The sequence below is a fragment of the Rhinopithecus roxellana genome, chromosome 3 (genome assembly GCF_007565055.1).
Source record: "Rhinopithecus roxellana isolate Shanxi Qingling chromosome 3, ASM756505v1, whole genome shotgun sequence".
In the NCBI taxonomy this organism is placed as follows: domain Eukaryota; kingdom Metazoa; phylum Chordata; class Mammalia; order Primates; family Cercopithecidae; genus Rhinopithecus; species Rhinopithecus roxellana.
The window spans coordinates 57690616-57713792 of NC_044551.1; the positions used below are offsets into that span (position 1 = coordinate 57690616).

At 41.5% G+C, this 23177-nt stretch overlaps 1 protein-coding gene across 2 annotated transcripts in view; it reads left to right on the top strand.

The window, feature by feature from the left end:
* Positions 1–611: 611 nt before the first annotated feature.
* RGS7BP (regulator of G protein signaling 7 binding protein) overlaps positions 612–23177 on the top strand; it is a 105927-nt gene continuing 83361 nt past the window's right edge. Inside the window, exons 1-2 of one of the 2 annotated variants that reach the window (XM_010368212.2) lie at positions 612–1385; positions 2320–2486. In XM_010368212.2, the coding sequence (XP_010366514.1) occupies positions 1221–1385; positions 2320–2486 (332 nt within the window). In that variant the 5' untranslated portion in view covers positions 612–1220. The remainder of the gene's footprint in view (positions 1386–2319; positions 2487–23177) is intronic. The other variant, XM_010368220.2, reaches the window with a different exon arrangement.

Below are 23177 nucleotides of genomic sequence, written 5' to 3' on the forward strand. Positions count from 1 at the left end.
CCTCTGGGTTACTGAGAAGGTCATTTTGAGTGTCCAGGGAGATCTTTTGGCTCTTATTTGTTCAAGTCTCCGGAAGGGAACTCTAGGAGCTGGGCCCTGAAACCCTGGAATGCAAGACCGAGAACTTTACTAGTTGAAATGGGATGGGGATGAGGCCCAATCTGAGCGAAGGCCTCTGTGCATTCTGCCTCACTAGCTCTCCTCCTTCCCCCTCCATTAACAAAAACAAAATAAAAACAAAACAACTCGGGGAAACAAAGCTTTCCTTTTAGGTTATCAAGAGGTCTTCCGTTTGGAGCAAAACCGCACTCCCTCCTGTGGCACCAGTCTCAGTCTCAGATGGTGAGGGCCTCAAGCCCACACTGGCTTATTTGAAATCCATGTTTAGGTCCCAGCATGTGGCATGTGCTCCACTCTGATGACACTTTTCGTTTCTAATAATAGAGCAGATGAAGTAATATTGCAATTGATGTTCCCGGGGATTTGATTGGATAAGTGCATAAAGTGTGGAGGGGGAAGGGGGTTGCATGGACAGATCACATTAGTATTCCCGTCCTATCAATGTGCGGGCCCGCGAACAACGTCAGCCGGACCGATTCTCTGCGTCTGCCAGTCCCGCCACAGATTCATCTGGGATCTTCAAACAGACGAGCCCTTAGAGACGAGGGATCAAGGCAGCCGATTAGAACCAATTGCTTGCCTTGGGGACGGCCAGTCCTTCCAGGCCTGGCGACAGTGGAGGGAGGGGAAAGACAACCGAGTGCCGCTGCGGGAAGACACTGAAGCAAGAGCGACACCCCTTTCCGCCCCCCACCTTGCAGCGCAGGCTTTGAAAGCTGCTCCCCCACCTGAATGGAAACTCGGAACCGCCGGGCGGCGCGTTCCTTCTCGCCCAGCCTTGCAATCCATGCCGAGAGGAAGGCAGTGCGAGCCCGCGCCAGCGCCCAGCTCCCGGGACAGGGTCGGCAATGCTGCTGAGCAGAACTTGATCGCGCCCCTTCCTCGCTGCTAGTGGAAGCGATGCTGCACGGCACAGCCAGCGCTTCCTCGGCTCTCCTTCAAGCTGAAGGTTACCGACCCGTGCAGCCAGCCCCAGCCCTGTGAGCTGCGCGCCTCAGGTTCAGGCTCCGGCTGCTTGGCTGCTGCGCCCAGGGCAACAACCCGGCCGCCCGCGCCGGGGCGCACTGCACCAGCGGCTTCGGCTTGGTGGATGTGTATGCATGAGTTCTGCACCGAATGGGCGCAAAAAGCGCCCCAGCCGGTCCACCCGCTCCTCGATCTTCCAGATCAGCAAGCCCCCGCTGCAGAGCGGAGATTGGGAGCGCAGGGGCAGCGGCTCCGAGAGCGCCCACAAAACCCAACGAGCCCTGGACGACTGCAAGATGGTGGGTGAAAACTGCGCCTTTTTTTTTTTTTTTTTTTAAATTGAGAGGGGGTGGGGGGAGTCATGTATGTTAATCATTTGCCTGAGTGCCAGCCACTCCCCCACCCTCAGCGCCTCAATGCCGATCACGTGGCGCATGCACTATTTTTAAATCTGCAGTCCCCCAAATTCAGGGTGACACCCCGGTCGTAATGGCCCTGCAGAGAGAAGTGTCACAGCAAGGGTCTTGTGGATCAGTGACTGTAGGTTGTGCCTCTACCCCCTCGAAGAATGGTGGATGCGAAAGACACAGTGAACTGGCTCGCTCACCGGGGAGGGAGAGATGAGGAGGTGGGGATGTTGCTTTCTGGGGAGAGAGTAGCAAACAAACCCAAATACAGCGCACGGGGCGCTGCCGAGGGGTCGAAGGTTCCAGCGCAGAGGCTGTAGCTGGTCTTCCCGTCAGGCCGTCAGGCCGAGAGGTTCAGTGGCCCAGCAAGAGGTGAACGGTTTGCCTATTACACCCTACCTGTGGCCTCCCCCGCCCCTCCCGCCATGCAACTTAAAAGCCATGTCCTAACAGTAGCAGAGGGGAGCGTCTGTGTAGGAGTCCCCAGCATCATTCTCTGTTGGCCTGGGAGTGGCATGGTAGCCCTCCAAATATGCTTTCTTGCTCTTCAGAAACTGAGTCTGAAAGGGTGAGGGGAAGTAGATCTGGAATTAGAGCTTCCATGGCCAGGCTTGCCTATGAAAATAAACACTTGCCTTGGACAAAGAGACTTACCATTTTGGTGCTTCTGCTTTAAACCATTCCTAGGTTCCTTAGCTGGAGATCTGGGGAGCTGACTCAGGGGTCAGTGAAGGCCCCTGTTTATGTACTCCAAAATAGGAAACTTTCTGATGAGAAATGTTTGGTAAAGAAAAACAAAACAAAACAAAACTCACTTCTTTTCCAGCTTGTCCAAGAGTTCAACACACAAGTGGCCCTGTACCGAGAGCTGGTCATTTCTATTGGGGATGTCTCGGTCAGCTGCCCCTCACTCCGGGCGGAAATGCACAAGACAAGAACCAAAGGCTGTGAAATGGCCCGTCAGGCACACCAAAAATTGGCTGCCATCTCAGGGTAGGAGACTCGGCATTATTTGGTCATTCATATACATGATGCATGGATGCTGACAGAATTTTATGGTAGCCAAGGCCTCAGAGATGATCTCCACATATTTGAGATTTTAATCTTGAGATCGAAATTCTCTTAGAGAGCTATACACAAACTATAGGCCAAACCATAATTTGAAGGCTATGTCATTCTTGTATATATGTATATATATTTAGAAGATTTGGATCAAGTGACTTTTTTAAAACTTAATTTTCAGTACTCTGGCCACATACTGGAATTTGGAGCATAAGATTTGGGGTGGATGGTTGGGCATCAAACTGAAGTTAAATCATCATGCCTCAAAATTATTTTGTCATCTGCTGCTGAACAAAAGGCCTGTGCTATAGAGAAAAATCTTTCCCAAATCCCAGATTTACTAAACTATTTATACCATGAGATAAATTCCTATGATACCGCCTAAAATAAAATCCCTAAAATAAGGTCTTAGATATAAATTACTCTTCACTGTGGTGATATGAAGGGGTGAGTTTTAGCATAAGAACAGTTTTTAAAGATTGGGGACATTCACAATCTCAGTAAAACGAAGATGACTTTGTCCCCCAAATTTTTATTTATTTTCATCAGATTTATGGTTTTTCAAGCCTGTATTAGGAGATAACTCGGTATGTGAAAACTTCTCTCTTTGGATCCTACCTACTCCTTCTTTCATCTCTTAATACTGGGAAAAAAGTTAGCCATGGATTTTGTTAACAGTTCCTATTTTCAAGATAAGTACTTAGAGCAAGGAAACATAGGAATCTTTATACAAATACATCGATACATTAATTTAAGTGCTTGGTTCAAACTGGATATAGCATTTATCTGTTTATCTATGTGAGTATATCTTTATCACAGCAGTTCAAATTGGTCAGACTCACCTGATAATGTTACAAATTGATCACTTGTAGGAATTATATCTAATTTACTTATTTGAAAGAATCACTGTTTGCCATCTTTAATTCCAATAATATATATAGTGACTAATACTAGTTTATAAAGACTGGAAAGCCATATATTGCCTCTCTTAATAATTAGTTTACATTTGACCACAGGCATTTTATATCATGAAAAATGATATGCTGTACTCATCTCCTTGAAGAGAGGAATAAACAAAATATGCTATAACCCTATTTTATTTAGTAAAAATATTGAGAAGCCTTATCCTTTTCTGTTTTACCTCTTATACTATTCTTAACAAGAAGTAAATCTAGGTAATGGAGGGGAATTAAGTGGTTCGGGAGTTTGGGGAAGAAATGCAGCTGTGATAAATCCCAGACAAGGAGAGAGAGAAAAAAAATCAGAAATGTGAAGGAGCACTGGTAAATTTAAAGGCACAGATAAACAATAATTCCAAAGGAAAAGCAGATTTAGGACAGGAAATTTTCTCTCAGAGCTAAGGAGTAGCAACTGTGTAAACTTTGTGTCCTAGATTACAGGATGGGATTGCATTTAGGATCCCTTTGAATTGGAACTCAAATTGAGAACATGCTCTAATCAGAGAAGGTGGGCTGGAGGAGTGAACAAGGAGTTTGACTCAATCTATTTTGCTACACACACGAAATTCAGGGTCTTCTAAATGTTCAGGAAAGAAAAGGTCTGAAACTATTGGCTAAAAGTTGAGTTTGGAGGATTTCAGATGGATTTTTTTTCTTTCAGAGGTATTCTAGTTACGTTACCCCGGCTGGTCTTAAACTCCTGCACTCAATCCTCCCGCCTTAGCCCCCAGAGTAGCTGGGACTATAAGAATGCACCATGGCACCTGGCATGAGGTGGATTTTATTTACTCTGGTGTTTTTAGCTCTTTGCTACTTGCTTGCATGTTATCTCAGTGTTGATGTTAATGGGCGCAGTTTTATAAGAATTCATAGTAAATTAAGGTTCTTAGAGCCTTGCCAAAGGAAAACTAACTCCATAAAATATTCTAGGATAGAATTTGACACATTTCCCCCCTTACAATAATAATTAAATGCAATTTGATGTTCGTTATAAAAAATGACAGCAATATAATTGAAGGAAATCCCTTTAGTTCCTCACCATCTGGGCTCCATTAATGAAGGATGTGATTCCCTTTGGCGGAATTCCGTTTCTGATATCACTTGTTATGTGGGTTCTTGTTTCAAGCTTGATGTGAAGGCTGGTAGGGAGGCTGTAGGAGTCACTTTAAAGTTTGAAGCAGGGATGAGAAAAGCTAAGGTTTTTGGTGAAATTTAGAGAGAAGAACTGGATTTCTTGAGCGCCCACTATTTGTCATCACAACCCAGCTATTTCCTTTCAGCTGAGGGAGGGATTATTATTCTTATTCTACAAATAGGTCTAGAGAGATTGAGGAACTTGCCCAAAGTTACACAGTTAAGAAGTGACACAGCTTTGATTCTGCCCCATGTTGCATGCTTCTGATATTCATGCTTTTTCCTCTATATAATGCTGCCATTCAAAAAGGTGCTATGTGTAAAGGATACATGATAAAACATAAATGAATCTTAAAAAGAGTATGCTAACTGAAAAAGCAAGTCACAAAATACCACATATCATATGATTCCATTCATGTGAAATGCCCAGGAAAAGCAAATCTATAGAGACAGAAAGGAGATTAGTGGTTACCTAGAACTGGAGGCGAGAGCAGGTAGAGACTACAGATGTGCTCGAGGAATCTTTTTGGGATGACGGAAATGTTCCAGAATTGGACTATGGAGATGGTTGTACAATACTGCATATTTACTAAAAGTCATTGAATTGTAACTAATAACGAGTGAATTTTATGGCATACAAAGTATACCTCAATAATTGTTTTTTAGAAAGATATTATCATCATCACCATCATTAACACTTGTTTTTTTTTTTTGTCAACTTTATTATTTTCTACATATGTAACTTTTAATGAAGGGGTATGAGCTATAGGGTGGAGGAAAAGTAACGCTTGGCTCCCCACGCATTTCTCAAGACACCTGCCCCATGGCTATTGTTTAAGCACCAATGCTTTGCTCTGTGTAGGAATACAAGTGTGGGAAAGGCAGGACTTGAAGGAGTAAGTGAATTTATTCATTTTCTACCAATACAGACCCCCACTTCCTGGTCTGCCAGCTGGCTTTGGGGCCACAGGAGGTAGACAGGATTGAAGGTGGACAGGGTAAAAAGAAGATGAGGCAAGATAGAGAGGAAGAGGGAAAACAAGGAGTTAGCGTTAAACAAGCCACTAATGCTACATACCTTTCATCCCTGACCAACTGAAACCCTCAAGGAATGGTCAAGCTCACAGGAGAAGAAAACTCAGACTCTGTTTTTTGTAACTGGCCCTGTATAAGAAGGCCATCTTCACAAATACAATCAACACAGTTTCTCAAATTGTGTTTAGATCAGCAGAGTTCAGACACAGCCTTTTCTTTCAAATGTGTCAGATACCTGCATTCTTGACAGACCTAGCCAGGTGAATACAAAGTCTCCTCTGACTGTCTTGATTTACTAAAGTTACGATATCTTTACAACTCTGACCCTTTCCCAGACATTAAAGCTAAGAGGGGCCTTAAAGATCAATTGCAAGAATGGGCCTCAAACTTTTTTAGCAGTAAATCCTCCCTTCAATCTAAATGTAGAAAGCCACATTTATAAAGACAGTCATAGCGGCATTACTCTGCACTGCTTGGGGTGTGTGTGTGTGTCCATGTGCATATCAGGAGTAGGCCAGGTCCTGCCTTTTGGACTTCCTACCCAAAGTGACTTCTAGACACTTCATAGAATCCCTAGGGCTCCATGGCACTTTATATTTGAGGAGTCTAAGATTCAGAGGATTTAAGTGACTTTTGAGGCAACTTGACAAAGAATACGTGAAGACTTTGAAGTCAGGCAGACCTGGACTGAGTATCATCTTTTATGACCTTGATGGAATGCTTAACTCTCTGAGTCACAATTCCTTCATCTGTAAACTAGTGTCATGCCCGCTCGTGGGGTACTTGAGAGAGTTAAGTGAGCTAGGTATGTGAAGCAGGGACCACATGTCCAGCCTGTCAATGGCACTGCCAGTCAGAGGCTGCTCTAAGACTGGGACCTGGATCTCCTGCTCCCTGGTCTAGTACCTATTGCATTAACCACACCTGAGAATGAGGAGAGATGAACACAGCATACAAGGTATGAGTGGCCCCAGGAGCCAACATCCTCCAGCACACCTCGGGAGTTACTGCTATGGCTGGGGCGCTGGTGGTCAGGATTCTCTTTGTGCTGCTGTGCTTCTGCAGTGTCTGTGTTGGACTAAATCTTTCTCACACTGCTGCTTTTGATTAATGGTTCTCAAGAGAATCTAAATGTAGAAGGATTTACTCCAGATCTTAAGTTTAAGTATGACAACATGAGAGACAGTAGAGTGTGATGGGAAAGAGCACTGATTCTAAATCAGATTAGACAAGGCTTTACCACTTGCTAAGGACATGTGTGAATTTGTATGCAGATTGATTCACAGAGTGGTTAGTGGTAGTCTGGTACCATGGTTAAGTACACAGACTTTGGGGCCAGACTCGCAGTCTGGCTGTGCTGCTATTCACACGTAGTATGAAGTCAGGCAAAGATATTGTCTCTCCCTCTCTGCTTCGGTTTCCTCAACAGCAAAATGGAGTTAATGAATAATGGGACCAGAGTATGTGGCATTGTGAAGATCAAGAAGTTAGGAGACTACAAGCATATAGTAAATGCTATTCAGTGCAAGTTAGTGGCAATATAATATGACATTTAAAAATTCAGATTGTCAAGATATATTTATATACAAAGTGTTAATCCATCAAATATTTTCCAAATGAATACTTTGGCTGGAATAAATCTTTGCTTACCTTGGTTTCTTATATTCTGAGACATTTTCTTGGTTGAAGTTTCCCAGATGGCTATCAAAAAGCCTGTTCTGGGATACCATAAAAATTATATGGAGATGTGAAGATTCATAAGTAGTTAAGTTTAGAAATTTTTTATATAAATCAGCCTAGATTCTTCATATATCAAATAATATTTACAAAATCTTTTGGACTAGTTCTAGTATAGGCTATATGACATTGGACAAGTCTGTTAAATTTCCTGCATGCCAAAATGAGAGTGTTACATTGAATGACTTCTGAATCTCCTGGCTTCCTCATCCCATTATTCTACGTTAATTCATAGAGAATCACATGGACCTTGTTTGTAGAACTGAGCTATGAAAAAATAAATATCATGCAAGAAGTTTGATGATTGAATTCCAGAAATAATTTGTTGAGATCCAAACATAGTACATTCACAAGAAGAATCTTAATTTCCTATTTCAGGTTTTTCCCTCCAGCAATGATTTTCCTGACCAACCAGACCTATGTTTCTCTCCTTTTCTCCTTCTCTTTCCTCATGTTCTTTCCTTCTCTTCCTTCTCCTCCTCCTGCCTTTTTTTGGGGGGTTGGGGTGGGCCGTTTTGGTTTTGATTTGCATTTAATTTTTTGCCCTGATTTTTTCAGCCCCACTTATAGTTAGTTTCCTGTTCCTACCCTTGTTCTGTTTGTTAGGAAGTTAGGAAATGAGAGAGTGAGATAAGGGTGAATAAAGTATTGCAGCTTAGCAATAGTCCTTTCAACACTTTGGCTGAGCCAGCAGCAATGATGTGTGGTGACAGAGTATGGAAGAAGAGCTTGGTGACCATGGAAGCAGTTCTCAGCCTTCTTTGATCCACACAGCGGAGGAGGCCTTATGTGGGCAGTGACAGCCTCTGCCGTTAGTAAAAGGGACCTGTGGTTGGCAGGCATGCCAGGCCACCCACTCTGTCTTTTTGTGAGATGCATCTAGACAAGTGTTCCCCCATTGCCTATTGAAGTTTAGCCGTTTTATGTTTTGAACAGATTTAATGACTTTCACCTTGTTAGAGTCTTCTTAATAGATGTTTCAATTAGAGAGAAAATTAAATCTAAAACTAACTTTGGAAAAATTCACCGTCACTTTATTATGTGTACTCTGAAGTGCAAGAGAGCAAGGCTGTTTCACTCATCTTTGCACCCTGAGTGGTAAGCTCAGTGATGATATATTTGTCTTCTCTGTTCATTAAGTTTACTTGGTATTTTAAAATCTATTCTTAAAAGAAGCCGGGTCTTGATACAGACTTCAGTAAGAATTGAGAGATTACATTAGTTTACATCTTATTACATTTAACTATTTTTTTATATAATTCTAAAACCAATATGTTGGTTTTTAAATAACAGAGGACTCGAAGAGCATACCTAAGAGCCATTTCTGAGGCATAGGTGTTCATTATTATCACAAATCAGCGGGCATTGTGTATTTTAGAATTACTCATAAAGTAATTACATTTAATTTATGTTATTTGATAAAATATTACCATAACATCTCTCTGCTTAGTGGACACTTTATATTGAATAGTTAATTAATCAGTTACCATTGAGATCACCTTTTTGAACTGTTCTTTAAAATTCTAGGCCCTGAGAGTTTAGCTGTGTCTTATCCCAGAACAACACCTATAGAAAGCACAGCTCCAGAGCAGTATTTATACTGCCTGTTTATTTCCTTTGCTTTACAAAACATGACTTTAAAAAAGGTAAAACTTCATGAAAAACATGTAATTACTTGCCTATATGCATACATACACACACACACAAACATATATATATATACACACACACACATACACATATATAATACACATACACAGAGTAAACTTATTTGTGAGATTGATTCTGGTTAGGATCAAGTATCTGAGCCTTTAAATAGAACTAATTTAGCGAATAATAATTATTATTATTATTTATTTTTAGAGATGGGGTCTCACTCTGTTGCCTAGGCTGATCTTGAACTCCTAGGCTCAAGCAATCCTTGTGCATCAGCCTCCTGAGTAGCTGGAACTACAGGCATGCACCACGAGACACAGCTAATTTTTTAAAAACTTATTACAGAGACTGGGGTCTTGCTATGTTGCCAAAGCTTGTCCTGAACTTCAGGCCTCAAGCAACACTCCCAGCTCAGCCTCCCAAAGTGCCAGGATTATAAGTGTGACTCACTACTCTCGACCTAAATATATGTTTTCAACCTAATAGAAGACTCTAGATACAATCAGGTTAACAAAAGTCAATTTAACATTTGCAGCTGCAGATATATAGAAAACTAATAAATTACACCAATCTAAGTTTGAGCACAAGGGGAAATATATACTAACCCGGAAGAAGCCAAAGCCCTCATGTATTCTTCAGTCACTGAGAATATCTTGAAGTGCCCCCACCCTTATCCCATAAGGTACCAAGTCCTGTAGTGTTTTATCTTTTTCAGTGTCTATTGTGTGCCTTCTTTTTTTTCCCCCATTTCTGTGGCCACCTCTTAGTTCACAAATGTATCCCCTCTGTCCATCAGCTGTTGTAGTACCTCCCAATTGGTCTCCTTGAGTTCAATCTCTCACCTCTTCTCTTCAATTTATTCACTAGATCCAGGCTAATCCTCCTCCTAAAATGCTCCTCTGATCTTGTCACTTCTTTGCTTTAAAACTTCTAAAGATTTTCTATTGCCTAAAGCAGTGTTTCTTCAAATTTGAAACTAGATTTCCTGTATCAGAATCACGTGGGTGGCATGTCCTCAGACCTGAAGAACCAAAACCTCTGGGTAGGTAAGGATAGGAAATCCAAATTTTTAATAAACACCACTGCATCTCCCAGGAGATTGTTGAACATGCAACATATGAGGCCTATCTGCCTAGAACAGCGATTATCAACCTGGGCTGCACATAGGAATCACCTGGGAAGCTTTAAAAATTTGCTCATGCTTTAGTGCCATCCCTAGAGTTTCTGATTTAATTGGTCTGGGATGCTGCCTGGGCATTGGGGTATTTTTAAAAGCTTCCCAAGTGTGCATCTGTATCAAAAAAGATTATACTTGGCTATATTTAACAGAAAATTCAAAGTAGCAATTGCTAAAGACACCAGGGTTTATTCTTGCCCCGAAAAAAAAAAAAAAGTCCTAGGTTGGGCAATTCGGAACTGGTACAGTGGTTCCATGAAACCAGATGGTTCTGCGCCCATTCTTTGTTTATGGTTTCTATCCTCAACCTTGCTTTATGAGGCAAGATGAGCACAGAAGTTCAGCCATTCGTCCATGTTCCAGCACAGAAGGAGGAAGGAAAGAGGAAGGGCAAAAGGCCACCATGTCCAGATGGGTCAGCACTCCCTAATCAGTTTCAAACAAAACTTCCAGAACTGTACCATATGGTCACACCTAATTGCAAGCAAGAATGGGGAATACAGTCTTTTTTCATTGCCACCTTAAATAAAAAGGATTTCATTACTAAGGAAAACGGAAAGAATGGGTATTGGGAAACAACTAACGACCTCTGTCACAGTACCCAACCTATATTCCTGGATGTTTTACCACTTAACTTTTAAACACTCCACTTCCTCATACTGGTCTAGTTTTTATTCCTTAAGTGTGTGTAACAGAGTGACCCTATTCTATTCATCTACATATATAGTTTCTGTACATAAATCCATACTCGTTAGCCAGTAAAAGAAAAACTTCACTCCCCTGCATGTCAAGGTCTTACCTGCACTCTCATGAGAGTCTGCCATGCTCCTCACACTGAAAAGCAGAACAGGGGAAAGGGTCCAGAAAGGACTGAAAAAAATATTTTGCTACTTTTAAATGAACTCATAGAAAAGATATGCAGTTTAGAAACCACTGGGAGGGCAGGAAGTTAGGCGAGTTGGCTTTGAAAGGACTTAAGTATAATTTTCACAAGACAGGATGTGAAATGGGATAGAGCCTGCAAGGAGTATAGGTAGTGACACTCAAGAAACCAATTTTTTTAAAACATCTACAAGAGATTGAGACTCTTTTAAAAAAATTTTTAAACCTCCATAAATAAATCAAAGAAAAAAATTTCATCAAGGAGTTAAAATCTGATAAACTGTTATGAATAAAAGGTGGGAAGCAGCTAGAAAACTCAAGGAAGCAGGAAGGGTTTTCTAGAGATGGGGATAAACTACAAGATGATCTATGGTCAAGATCATAATGAGCTCATTAAGGGAAATTGGACTTGGAACTCATTAGCCCATATAAACAATGTTATACATAGTACTTAGGTCATAAACAGTATTTAACCCATAATTTCCTAAATTATAACCCTTTTCATCATATATAACTGTATTTTCTATGGGAAAATAGATTCATGCCCAACTCCAGAAGTCATCTTTCTTTCTGGGAACCTATTCATAGTGCTCTTCTAGGTGCGGTAGATACAACAGCTTTGAACAAAATAAAGTCCTTGTATTCATGGTGTGTGTGGTGGTGGCGGTGGGGGTGGGGCTGGCGATTGAGAAGAAACAAACAAAAGAGAGCATTTCGGATAGTGATACATGCAATGAGGAAAAGAAAACAAGATGATATGGTGAAGGAATGATATATGCAGTGTGGGTAGTTATCTTCTGATAGGGTGGTCAAAAAGGTGCCTCTGAGAAGGTAACATTCAAACTGAATATCTGACTTTGAGAAGGGACCAGTCCTACGATAATTGTAGAGAAAAGCATTTGAGGCAGCAGCCAACAGCAAGGTAAAGGTCCTTGAAGGCTGCATTATCGGTTTGGAATTATCTTCAGCTGCTAGTAACATAGGCCAGACATCAATGACTTAAACATATAAAGGTGGCTTTTTCTCACATAATTAAACACATAAAGGGGTATGGATCGCAAACATTGGTTCATGATTGAAGAACATCATGACTGAGATTTCTGTAGTTCTCTGGGGCTTTTCCTTAAGGTCCCAAGATTGATGTTGCAGCTTCAGAAATTGTATCCATGTTCCAGGCAAGTAGAAAGGGCAGAGAGCACAGACATAAGTCTATTAAATGTGGCCCTTCTTAAAAGAGTTTCTCAGAAGCCTCACACAGCAACTTCCTGAATGTCCCAGCAGCCAGGGCGGTGTCATGTAATTTCCCTGACTGCGAGTTTCATGATCTGATTTGCATACATCTCTCTCCATACCAGCTGTCTGCTGAGAACACAAAGTTCCTAATCTATAAGCCAAAGTCATGCTTCCTGAGGCCTAGGGCAGGATCTCTAGCAAGACTGGGGAGACTGGAAGAGTATGGAGCTTGGATGTGAGGAGTGAGGAAAAGGGGTGCTGGAGTGGGAGCAAGAAGTAAAGGTAGATCCATCAGCATTAACCTCTCCTTCCTGCTCATTTTCCTCTTAGTGCATTTGTTCCTTTCATTAAACATTGAACACGTATTATGGGCCAGACATTGTGAGAGCCTCCAGAAGCATAAAGATGAATCAACATGGCCCTTGCCCCTGAGGAGCTTATCACCCAGCCTCTGTATAGAGATAGACATTAAACAAATCATTGCAGAACAATGGAATCAACTCTGCAACAGAAATAGGCAGAGGATACAGCAGAGGAAGAGTAATCAGCTCTGCCTGACTGGGTGTAGCCAGGGAAAACAACTTCATAAAGGGAATGATGTCACTTGGGCTGAACTTTGAAGAGCAAATAGCAATGTCCTCTCTCTTTTAGTTATGCAGTCATAGGCCTCCTGCAATAGGTAAGCCTCAGGAGACACTATTTGTCTGTTTTGAACCATGGGGAAACAGAACTAGGAGTTTAAATGTGCTAAGAGCCTACTATGTGCTGTTCCCTTTGCACATATAATTCATGATTAAATCATATTCATAATGAAATGAATATGATTCATCTGAAATAACGTTTACCTACAACCTGGGAAGATACTGTTTTTAAAGGCTGGTATGTTGATTGGGAAGCACATTTACCTGCAAATAACAGAGACCAACCTGTTCACAGATTGGCCTCATCATAGAGCCAGCAGTGTATTTGGGTGGGAGCTGAGATTATTTCACCAGCTCAAGAATGTCAGGACTGAGATCCTCATGATTCTTTTGCCTGTTCCCTATGGTTCCAAGATGTTGGTCCCGTCCAGAGCAAATAGATTCCAGAGCTGTCTCTGGATTTTAGGTGAAGCTCACTTGGAAACTTTCTAGAGAACTCAAAATGTTAGGTGTTTTTTAAATCTCCATTTTTTAGTGAACTGGGGTTCTGAAAAGTTGAGATATTTGGTCAAGATGTTTGGTGGAGCTGGAGTTTGAACACTGGTCTCTCTGGTGCCAGAGTCTTTATTCTTGCCACCATATTGTGCTGTTTCCTGACAGACCCTTCTTTCCTGGACTGGCCACAGGATTGCTTTCCTTCTTTTCTACTGCCGCAAACTATTATTTCCACTCAGAGCCTCTCTTCCCCCGGACACACTTCAGAACAAGGATCTCTTCAGCCAGCACACGGCCAATTTGAGGGTTTTTAAGATTTCCTCAGCTACTACGAGGAGGAAAACAGGCAGGAAGGAAAAAAATAACAAAATTATGGCCTTACTGAAGCCGCCATTGGAATGTTAATGGATCTTGGCTCTGCATTCTTGAGGCCTCAGCACTTTTCTCTGGACCCCTAATTTTTCAGTCTTTCTTTTCCTATACCATATTTACTCACATTGCTTCATTTGGGTGCACCTTCTTTTCTGGTTGTTTGACTATGCAAGTCCTAGACATGACCCTATGGGATCAGACTCTGACCCAGGTCTGGGTGGGCTGAATTCTGGGTGTTTCAAGAATCGACCTACTTTTTCCCAGGGGAGGACATGTTAGCAGGGGCAGGACTCCCCATCACAACAATGGCATTGGCCACCACCTCCACTCCAGGACATCACTGAGCATGGGGGGTGAGGGTGGGGCATGGTAGGAAGTGCTGGAAGGGTTTGAAGGAGAGACAGCCACCCCCTGGGGTGACAGGGACACTCCTAAGAAAGTAACACTGAGGCTGGGAGAAAAGATGGGAAGAAGTCATAGGAAATGAGATCTGGAAGAGATTATCAGACCAATCTCAAAAACACTACTTCTTAAAATACTGAAATCCCTTGTCAATAAATCCACAAGAGCTCCTATTCTCCCACAAATGGCGTTAAAATCATCACGGTAATTATCTAAATTGCCTCCCTCATGAGATTTCTAGTTTCCAGCCAAAATGACTGATTGTTAGGGCTTCAGGCTCTGTGTTTTAGACTCTTTTATTCCCTTAGTGGGTCTCATTTTGAAGTGTTCCATTTTGGCATGGAATTCTTATTTCCAGTCTTGCCATCCACTCATTAAGCTAAGGAAATCTGGGAACCTGATGGGGTTTTTAAATTCTTTTTTATTTATTTTTTGAGACAGAGTCTTGCTCTCTCACCCAGTCTGGAGTGCAGTGCCACAGCCTTGGCTCACTGCAACCTCTGTCTCCCAGGTTCAAGGATTCTCCTGCCTCAGCCTCCTGAATAGCTGGGACTACAGGCATGAGCCACCACGCTCAGCTAATTTTTGTATTCTTAGTAGAGATAGGGTTCCACCATGTTGGCCAGGCTGGTCTCAAATTCCTGACCTCGGGTGATCTTCCCACCTCGGCCTCCCAAAGTGCTGGGATTACAGGCGTGAGCCACTGCACCTGGCCTTTTGTCTCTTTTACATATTGTCAGTAAACAGACATTTTCTGAGTTTTTATCTTTTATATCATATTCCTATTTTTCATTACCATGAACAGTCCTATTTATCTTAGAATTAAAGAATAAATCATTTTCCCTTATCCTCACCAAAATATTGCTGAGGTAGGAAAAATTTAGGTAGCAATACAAATTTATTGCTAAAATGGTCCCTGATATATAATGAATCGTGCATCAGAAACATTTTGGGTTTGTGTAATTTTTTTTCTAATAAATGATTCTACTCCATTCTGTCCTATCCTGCTGTAACAAAATGTGGGTGGGAGGAAATGGATACATTTCCACAGAGTAAAAAGTAACTGGAAAGCAAGTCAAAGATCAATCACCTTCAGACTCTTGTTCCTGTTCTTGCAAGCACTTTATTAACTTTTACAAAAATCTATTTGGTGTTGTAATAATACTTAGCTGGGTCCTGCTCAAAAATAGTGGCCAGTGTAGAAAGATCTTCCCTGTGAGGACTACAACAGATTCTCTGTCCTCAAGTGAGCTAGGTGAGGCCAATATAAATGGTCAGAATCTTTTTGTGACCATAATTTGGTAATGTCCAGTTCCAATGAATACAGCTGTCCTCTGCCTGGAAGAGAGAAATACTCACCCTACTGAAGGCTGAATGGAAGGTCTCTCCCCAGCTGGGTCATTTCCCTTGACTATAGCAGATGGCCAAAGACCCCAGTTGTCATCATTTTGAAAGAGTGTAGCTGTGGGGTAGTCACCTGTGGACATTTGAGAAGCCTTATCTGTGTGCACAGAGAGATGACCCCTGCCAGTCAGCACACAGTCAGGAACCAGAACATGATTCAGCCCTCACTGAAGACTCTCTACATAGGGAAGAACACGATTTGAAGGAGATTGCTGTCTCTTCCAAACTGGGTGACTCCCATGCATGTCTTTCCACCATAAGTCACATTTTCTTACTATCTGAAGTTTGAGCTCGAATGGTTGCATCTGTTTGAGTACTGTACCATCATTGAATAATGAGGATTATTTTAGGCCACAGCATGCACCATAATGCAAAATCACTTGGCAAATGTTCCTTCCATAAAACAAGCCATATCAACTGTTTCTATATTCATAGATTCAATCTTTTGTTTTCTGAGGATGAAATATGTTTTAAGCTACCAAATCTGTTCAATCTCAGAGTGGTTTAAATTCTTCTCTAAATTTTAGTATTAGGTTATTACACAGCGCCATTGTAGATCTAATGAAAATGTGAAGCGAGTTCAGATATCTATTTAGGTGTAATCTTTCCAAAAGATATATGTGATCACACAGTTCATTCCGGGAAAGTCTTGCTTCACGTGTCAGCATTATAAAGGCATTCTCCATCTTCTGAGAAGGAAATTCTGTGGGATGTGAGGGGGAAAGAGGCAGGGAAGGAGAATGATTCAGCTGGAAAAGAAAAGAGAAAATGGGGAAGGAGGGCCGAACCAGTTCTTTGGGAACTATGCTGACTAAGGAGTAGGTACTGCCAGGAGATAAAGGAATGTAGTTGAAGGCAAATAAAAGGGACTCTCCAGTCACAGAGCTGGTGATTGGAGGGAGTGTGCAATTCAAGGTCTCCAAACCCAGGTCCAGCAGGACCCTGGGTAGGTGAAGAGAAAAAGTGGATACAGTGGGGCAGTGCTGTCGGGGCGAGCACATGCCCCTGGATCTGAAGCAGGCAGCTGCCACCCAGGCTTCACTGTTTGCTGAGTCCCATGGGGAAATATTGGCCAAATGTGCCATTTTGTGTGTGTGACTTTTTCTTAAGAGAACTGATGAATTCAAGTTTACGTGTGAAATATCACGATTTTTATATGTTGTTGGCACATAGAAAAAGTCTGCTGACTAAAAGTGGCTCTCAGCCATTAGTGTCTACCTCTGTTAATTATCACCTGCTTGTTTGTTCAGAATATTTGTGGATTGTTGGGTGTGAACAATTAAAGAAATGCCTGAGTGTTTTGTCACTTGGAGTTTATATTAGTAACTGTGACCTTTATCACCTTCTTTCTTTGCTGCTTTCAGAATGGCACATTGTTGAGTGTTAAAACTTGTCAATACCTGTTACATAATTAAAATAAAAATAATACGCCAAATATTGAGAAAAAAGGAAATATATTTGGCTTTGAATTATTAATGAAGACCAAATCTTTTTAATTAGCCTTAGGAACATGTTAAACCTTTCTGGAATTGAACATAAAGAAATTATCATATTTCTTAATTTGTTCTGAAGTCAAATTGCTTTAAAGACCCTCTCTTTTGCCGAGAAGACAAATGCAAATTATCATATGGCTCACATAGTACTCTCTTACATCAAACAGGAACCATCAATCTTATTATAATTAAGATCAAGACAAACAGCCTGTCAGGTATATAACAGAGTCTGAGGTCTGCATGCATGCTAAATATTCGGCATACATATTTAACTTTACCTAAATGAGACCCTAAAGGGAAAAAAACTTCTTTACCTACTTTCTTGTTATTTATATGATTTAGTAGCTGGTAGGATTTAACTCCAAGGGAACACTGTATGTGAAATATTGACAGATGTCAATCTACACAAAAGAATTATGGCCATTTCTAGACAACTATTTCTGAATTCCCAGCACAGTGTTCATTCTATGATCAGCATTTTTTGCTTACAAGTGTGGAACCTACATCAAACATTTCCTTTTCAAAACTTAATTTGTCCTTATTCTAAGACTTGAGATTTAATGTAGCCCATCCATTTTTCTCCTGCTCTTTCCTCTCCCTCCTCCAACAAAGTAGCCGAGTGAAAGGGAACTGAAGTGAAGGAGATTAGGCATCGAGAAACATAGGTATTACCTGCGGAGTGATGTCTAGGGAAGAAATTTGTACATTTGAAGGGAAACTGGATCATATGACTAACACAGAAGTTCATTAAAACTCTGAGATCTGGGATTTCTATAATTTAATTTTTTCCTCAATAATTTATTCTAATTAGATTCAACATCAACATTTTAAATATCACTATTATATTGCTAATGCAATTGCATTTTTCTGGGGCTTTTGAGGACAATTGAATCCCTAACTCCAAAACTTTCATGTTCTTTAAAAATTTTATACTAAAAATACAAAAAACTAGCCGGGCGACATGGCGGGCGCCTGTGGTCCCAGCTACTCGGGAGGCTGAGGCAGGAGAATGGCGTGAACCCGGGAGGCGGAGCTTGCAGTGAGCTGAGATCCGGCCACTGCACTCCAGCCTGGGCGGCAGAGTGAGACTCCGTCTCAAAAAAAAAAAAAATTTTATATTTTTGTATTAGTCCCCAAAGAGATAGTGCACATGAGCCCACCAATCAGTCTGCAACCACAGGCATCACACATCAGTTTCAACCCTCCTCTCCCTCTCCTGCTTCAGCTATCCCTTGTCCATGCCCACTGCCCACGAGGCCCCTTAGCACAACTTCCTTGCCATCACTCTGAAAAATCCAGGTAAGGAGGTTGTCTTGAGATGCTCTGAAAGCTTGCAGTCCCCAGAGTGAGTGGGTTATATACTGAAATGTGAGTTGGCCTCTCCACCAATTCTATGCCATAATCGGTGGCCTGGGGCTTGAGAAAGTGCCACTCATAAACTGTTCATGTATTTCTACCTCACTCCATCTCATCAAGGTTTGAGTTTATTCTAGGGTCCAAGTGGTAAACATACCACTCAACCCGCCATCAAGGTGGTAAATGTACCACTCAACCTGCCATCATCCTTTGCCTTTTTCTAGGTCTATTTCCCACCCATTTCAACTTCCACCCTCCTCTAGGGATAAAAGAGATGCCCCCAAGCAGATCAGCATATTCAAATACTGGTGATGGAGGTAGAGATGGGAACAGAGCAAGTGATAAGGGAGGTGTTCTTGATGTGGGAGCATCTCCACCCTAGCTCAGCAATCTAAGCCAAGGAGTAACAGAAAGAACAGCTATTGGGACTGTATTCCTTCCTAGGTGTCTTGTGAAGTCCCTTACAGGGCTTTTGTTGTTGTTGATGATGATGTTGTTGTTTTAGACTTCAACTTTAGAGCTAAAGGAGTGCTGCATCCTACTCCTTGATATCTTGACGCCTGAGAGGCTCCCAAGAGGCACACTTACCCTTTACTGAATGGGTGGACCCCACTCTGACTGTAGATATTCTAGTGATTTACAAGATGTAACGTGCTTCCACTACAATTATGACATTTAATCCTTTCTGCACCTCTATGTGCTGGGAATTATTTATCCCTGTTTTACATATGAGGAAACCGAAGCCCTGAGAGGTGAGGTGACTTGCCTCAGTCACACAGCATGTGAGCTACTGAGTTGGAATGAGCAGCCAGATCTCCTGACCTCTAGCCCACGATCTTGCCCACTACCCCACAGGTGCCCCTCTCCAGCCATCTTGTTATTTATTGTGAAGGAATTTCTGAGTAACCAGAGCTAGGATCAAGCAGCTTCTTCTATCACTTGTAAATGGACACCCATCTCCTCCATTTTTATTTCATCATTTATCTTCAATTGGTGTTCTGATGTATTAGACAGACCTGAAGCATGCAGATCACAGGAAGGGCAGCAGGAAGCCCCCAGGAGCAAATCCACCATAAGGGAGAAGGGAATCTAGCACTTTGCTGTAGTTTCTAATGTTCCTGAACACCAGGGTCCAGGCTAGGTCCTGTTGCTCACTGCACAAAAAGCCAATCACTGAGATGATGAGTATTGACACGGGAAGAAGACTTTATTATATTGCCGGTAACATCAGCCAGAGACACAAGAGCGAGATCTCAAATCCATTCCTTCTTCCTGACTAAAGTTACAGGTTTATATAGCCAGAAAGGAAAACAGGAGGGGCAAGGAAAAGGAGTTGGTCAGCAGGCAGCAGGTGTGTTTCATTGTACAAATGTAAATTTGCTTCAATTCTATTGGCATCTGGCTTGTTGGAAAATTGGGCCAGTTTCACTGAGAGAATGGTGCTCTGGGTATGGTATATCATGGCCCCATACTCCTCAGCTCAGGCCCTGGAGTGGGAACCTGTGGGTATGAATTGAACTGCTGAATCACTAAATCCCAGAGCTTTGTGGGCCAATTAACTTTCCCTCCAGACACTTGTCTAAATAACTGGAAAACACAGAAGGCAGTCTTCTCCTAATTTGCAGTCTCTGGTCTGAAAACATGGTGGGTGAGCACCATTTTCCCTAGCCTCAGCTTGCAAGCTATTTCCAACTTCCCTGCAACCAAAAAGGCACAATGAATGGTAGTGATGGACAAGTTCTAGTCTGATTGATACGTCTGTAGGACAGTTAGGGCCTGAGGCTGCAGATGCTCAGGCCAGCTTACCACGACAGTGAGCAACTAATGGAACCATTTAGACACCTACCACTATTTTACAGAAATTCAACCCTGGAGTTCCTGGAGATGCTTAAAGAGGCTGGCTGCAGCCAAGCAGGAGGGACTCAGAGCCACGGAGATCTGTGTGCTAGTAATGCTAACAGGCTCTGTGGCTGTGAGTACAAATGGGAAAAGCCTGAGATACTCAAGCTGCAGCTCCTCATTTGCTCTCCAGCCCTTCCCCTGTACCACCTGTAAAGTAGACGCTCAAAGCTCTCTTAAAACCTGAGCAGTTACATGAAGAAGCACTTCTCCTCCAATGTATTCTCCTGAATACACACTTGAAATTTCTCTTTCAAGACCAAAGACCCCACGAAAATGGACCAAGAAGTTACCAGAGTAACATACTCGGGTCCAGTTAGCTCGAGAAAGAATAATTATAGGATGTTTTGAGAGACTCTATTATACCATTCCCTGTTTAACTTGCAGAAGCTAATGCTGAGAGGGTTCCAGGACAGCTCTCGGTGAAGTCTTGATTCCAGCAGCTGCCTGGTATAGAGCAGTGGCTCCTAATCCTGCAGCACATTAGAGCCCCCAGGGGAGTTTTTTAAAAATACTGCTACCTGGGCTTCACCCCAGATAAATTTATTCAAAATGTCTGGAGGTGAAGCGAGGACATGATATATTTTTAAATCTCAGCAGGTGATTTGAGAATCTGCAGTAGGGATTGAGAACTACTGGTATGGAGGTAAGAGGCCAGGATTGATAATCAGAAGACCCCACTTAGTTTCTGCCAAGATTTCAGCTGGGTAATTTTGGTCAATTCCCTGACCACTCTTGGTTGTGGTTTTCATATCATTTCTAAGTTTCTTTTAGGCACAAAAAATTTTATGTACATTACAGCATTGCTTATAACAGTAAAAAAAAAAAAAAAAAAAAAAAAAAAAAAAGGAATGTTCTAAATATCCAATAGAGGATTAATTAAATAAATCACGCATACCCAGGGGCTAGAATACAGTGCAAACATATAAAACGACATTAAGTGAAACAGCAGATTATAAAATAGTTTTACTCTATGACCTCATTTTTGAAACCAAATGAAAAAATTATATAGATATGTATATGGTTGCAAGGATATACAGCAAAATCTTTAGTTTTTCCTTTCCTGATGAATGACTTCCATTTTGTTCTTTTTACATGTCTGTTTTCTAAATATTCTGTGGTAAATACTAAGAGAAAAAATCTATCCACACATGTCAAACCTTGAATATCAGTCAAATATAGTTGTAGAAAATCTCAAAAATAATTATATCTCTATAGGTAGTGCCTTAGCTTTTATATTTATTAGGAAGATATATGCAAAAACTGGCTGCTTTGCTCATCCTCTAGGTTACCTACAAAAATGTACTAACCTTAGACTTGTTCATCTTCCTGATTTGAAGACCGAAGATCTAGGGAGAAGATGGAGAAGGCATTTCTCCTGCAGTATTTGTTCTGGGTCCTGGCGGGGCTGCCCTCATTTCATTGGAGAGAATAATGAGAGAGGAAGCAGAAGTGAGAAAGTCAGGAGACCAGGGAGCCAGGAGAGAAGGCTCTTGATCTGTTTTTCTTCCCTAGAGCATCCTGTGATATTTTTTGCCTGGTGTATTGGTGGTTATGAAGATAAAATAAGAGACATCAGTGAAAAATATTAGGTCACATTTAAGCACACAATTGTTCAATAAATTTTCATTCACTCACACATGCCTTAACGGCTACTTAACAAACATGTAACTTCAGATAATTATCCCTTCTGAGCCTGAGTTTCCAACCCTAAAAAGGGGAGGATAGGCTGGGTGTGGTGGCTCAGGCCTGTAATCCCAGCACTTTGGGAGGCCGAGGTGGGCAGATCACCTGAGGTCAGGTGTTCGAGACCAGCCTGGCCAACATGGTGAAACCCCGTCTTAACTAAAAATACAAAAATTAGCTGGCTGTGGTGACGTGAGCCTGTAATCCCAGCTACTCAGGAGGCTGCAGCAGGAGAATTGCTTGAACCTGGGAGGCGGAAGTTGCAGTGAGCTGAGATCACACCATTGCACTCCAGCCTGGGCGACAGAACAAGACTATATCTCAAAAAAAAAAAAAAAAAGTGGGAGGGAGGATAATAATGGCACCAATTTCACTGGATTGCCATGAGAATTAAATGATGTGATATAGATAAAGCACAAAGCAAAACATAGAGCACATAAGAAGTATTTAATACAGGCCAGCTATTATTATTATCACAACATATTCCAGTATTCCTTAATGAAAAATACTTGCGGCATTGATAACACTGTTATTGTAATCCAGAGAAAGAGAATTATAAAAACTTAAGATTACAGCTTTAACATTCTGGCATGGAATGATAAAAATAGTTTGGGAGGTTATATTTTGATTAGAAAAATGTACTTTTTGCCATTTTAATACCAAAAAAAAAAAAAGAATTATTTCAAGTGTTTAAAAATAGTCCCTCTAAGGTCTGACACCAAAAATAGAATATTTCATTTCAGAAAGAATGCCTTAGAGAAATGATGTGCTGCCGATAAAGGAAATTACACTAGAAATGACTTTTGGTTTAAGGCAAGTATTTTTCTGTTATAAAAGTGATTAGGCCTTTAGAAATGTTTTCAAAATGATATAGTATACTCACCTCATATAATGAATGTATCTTGACTTTTTGTCAGGCTCAAGATTCAAGAGAACCAGGACTGGGTACAGGAATGGGGGAAAAGAAACTCTAAGATATTGTTGGTTTCAGATCACAGGCTTTACTGAATTAAATAGGCTATGAGAACAATATAAACCAGTGGTTACCAAGCTTGTGATGC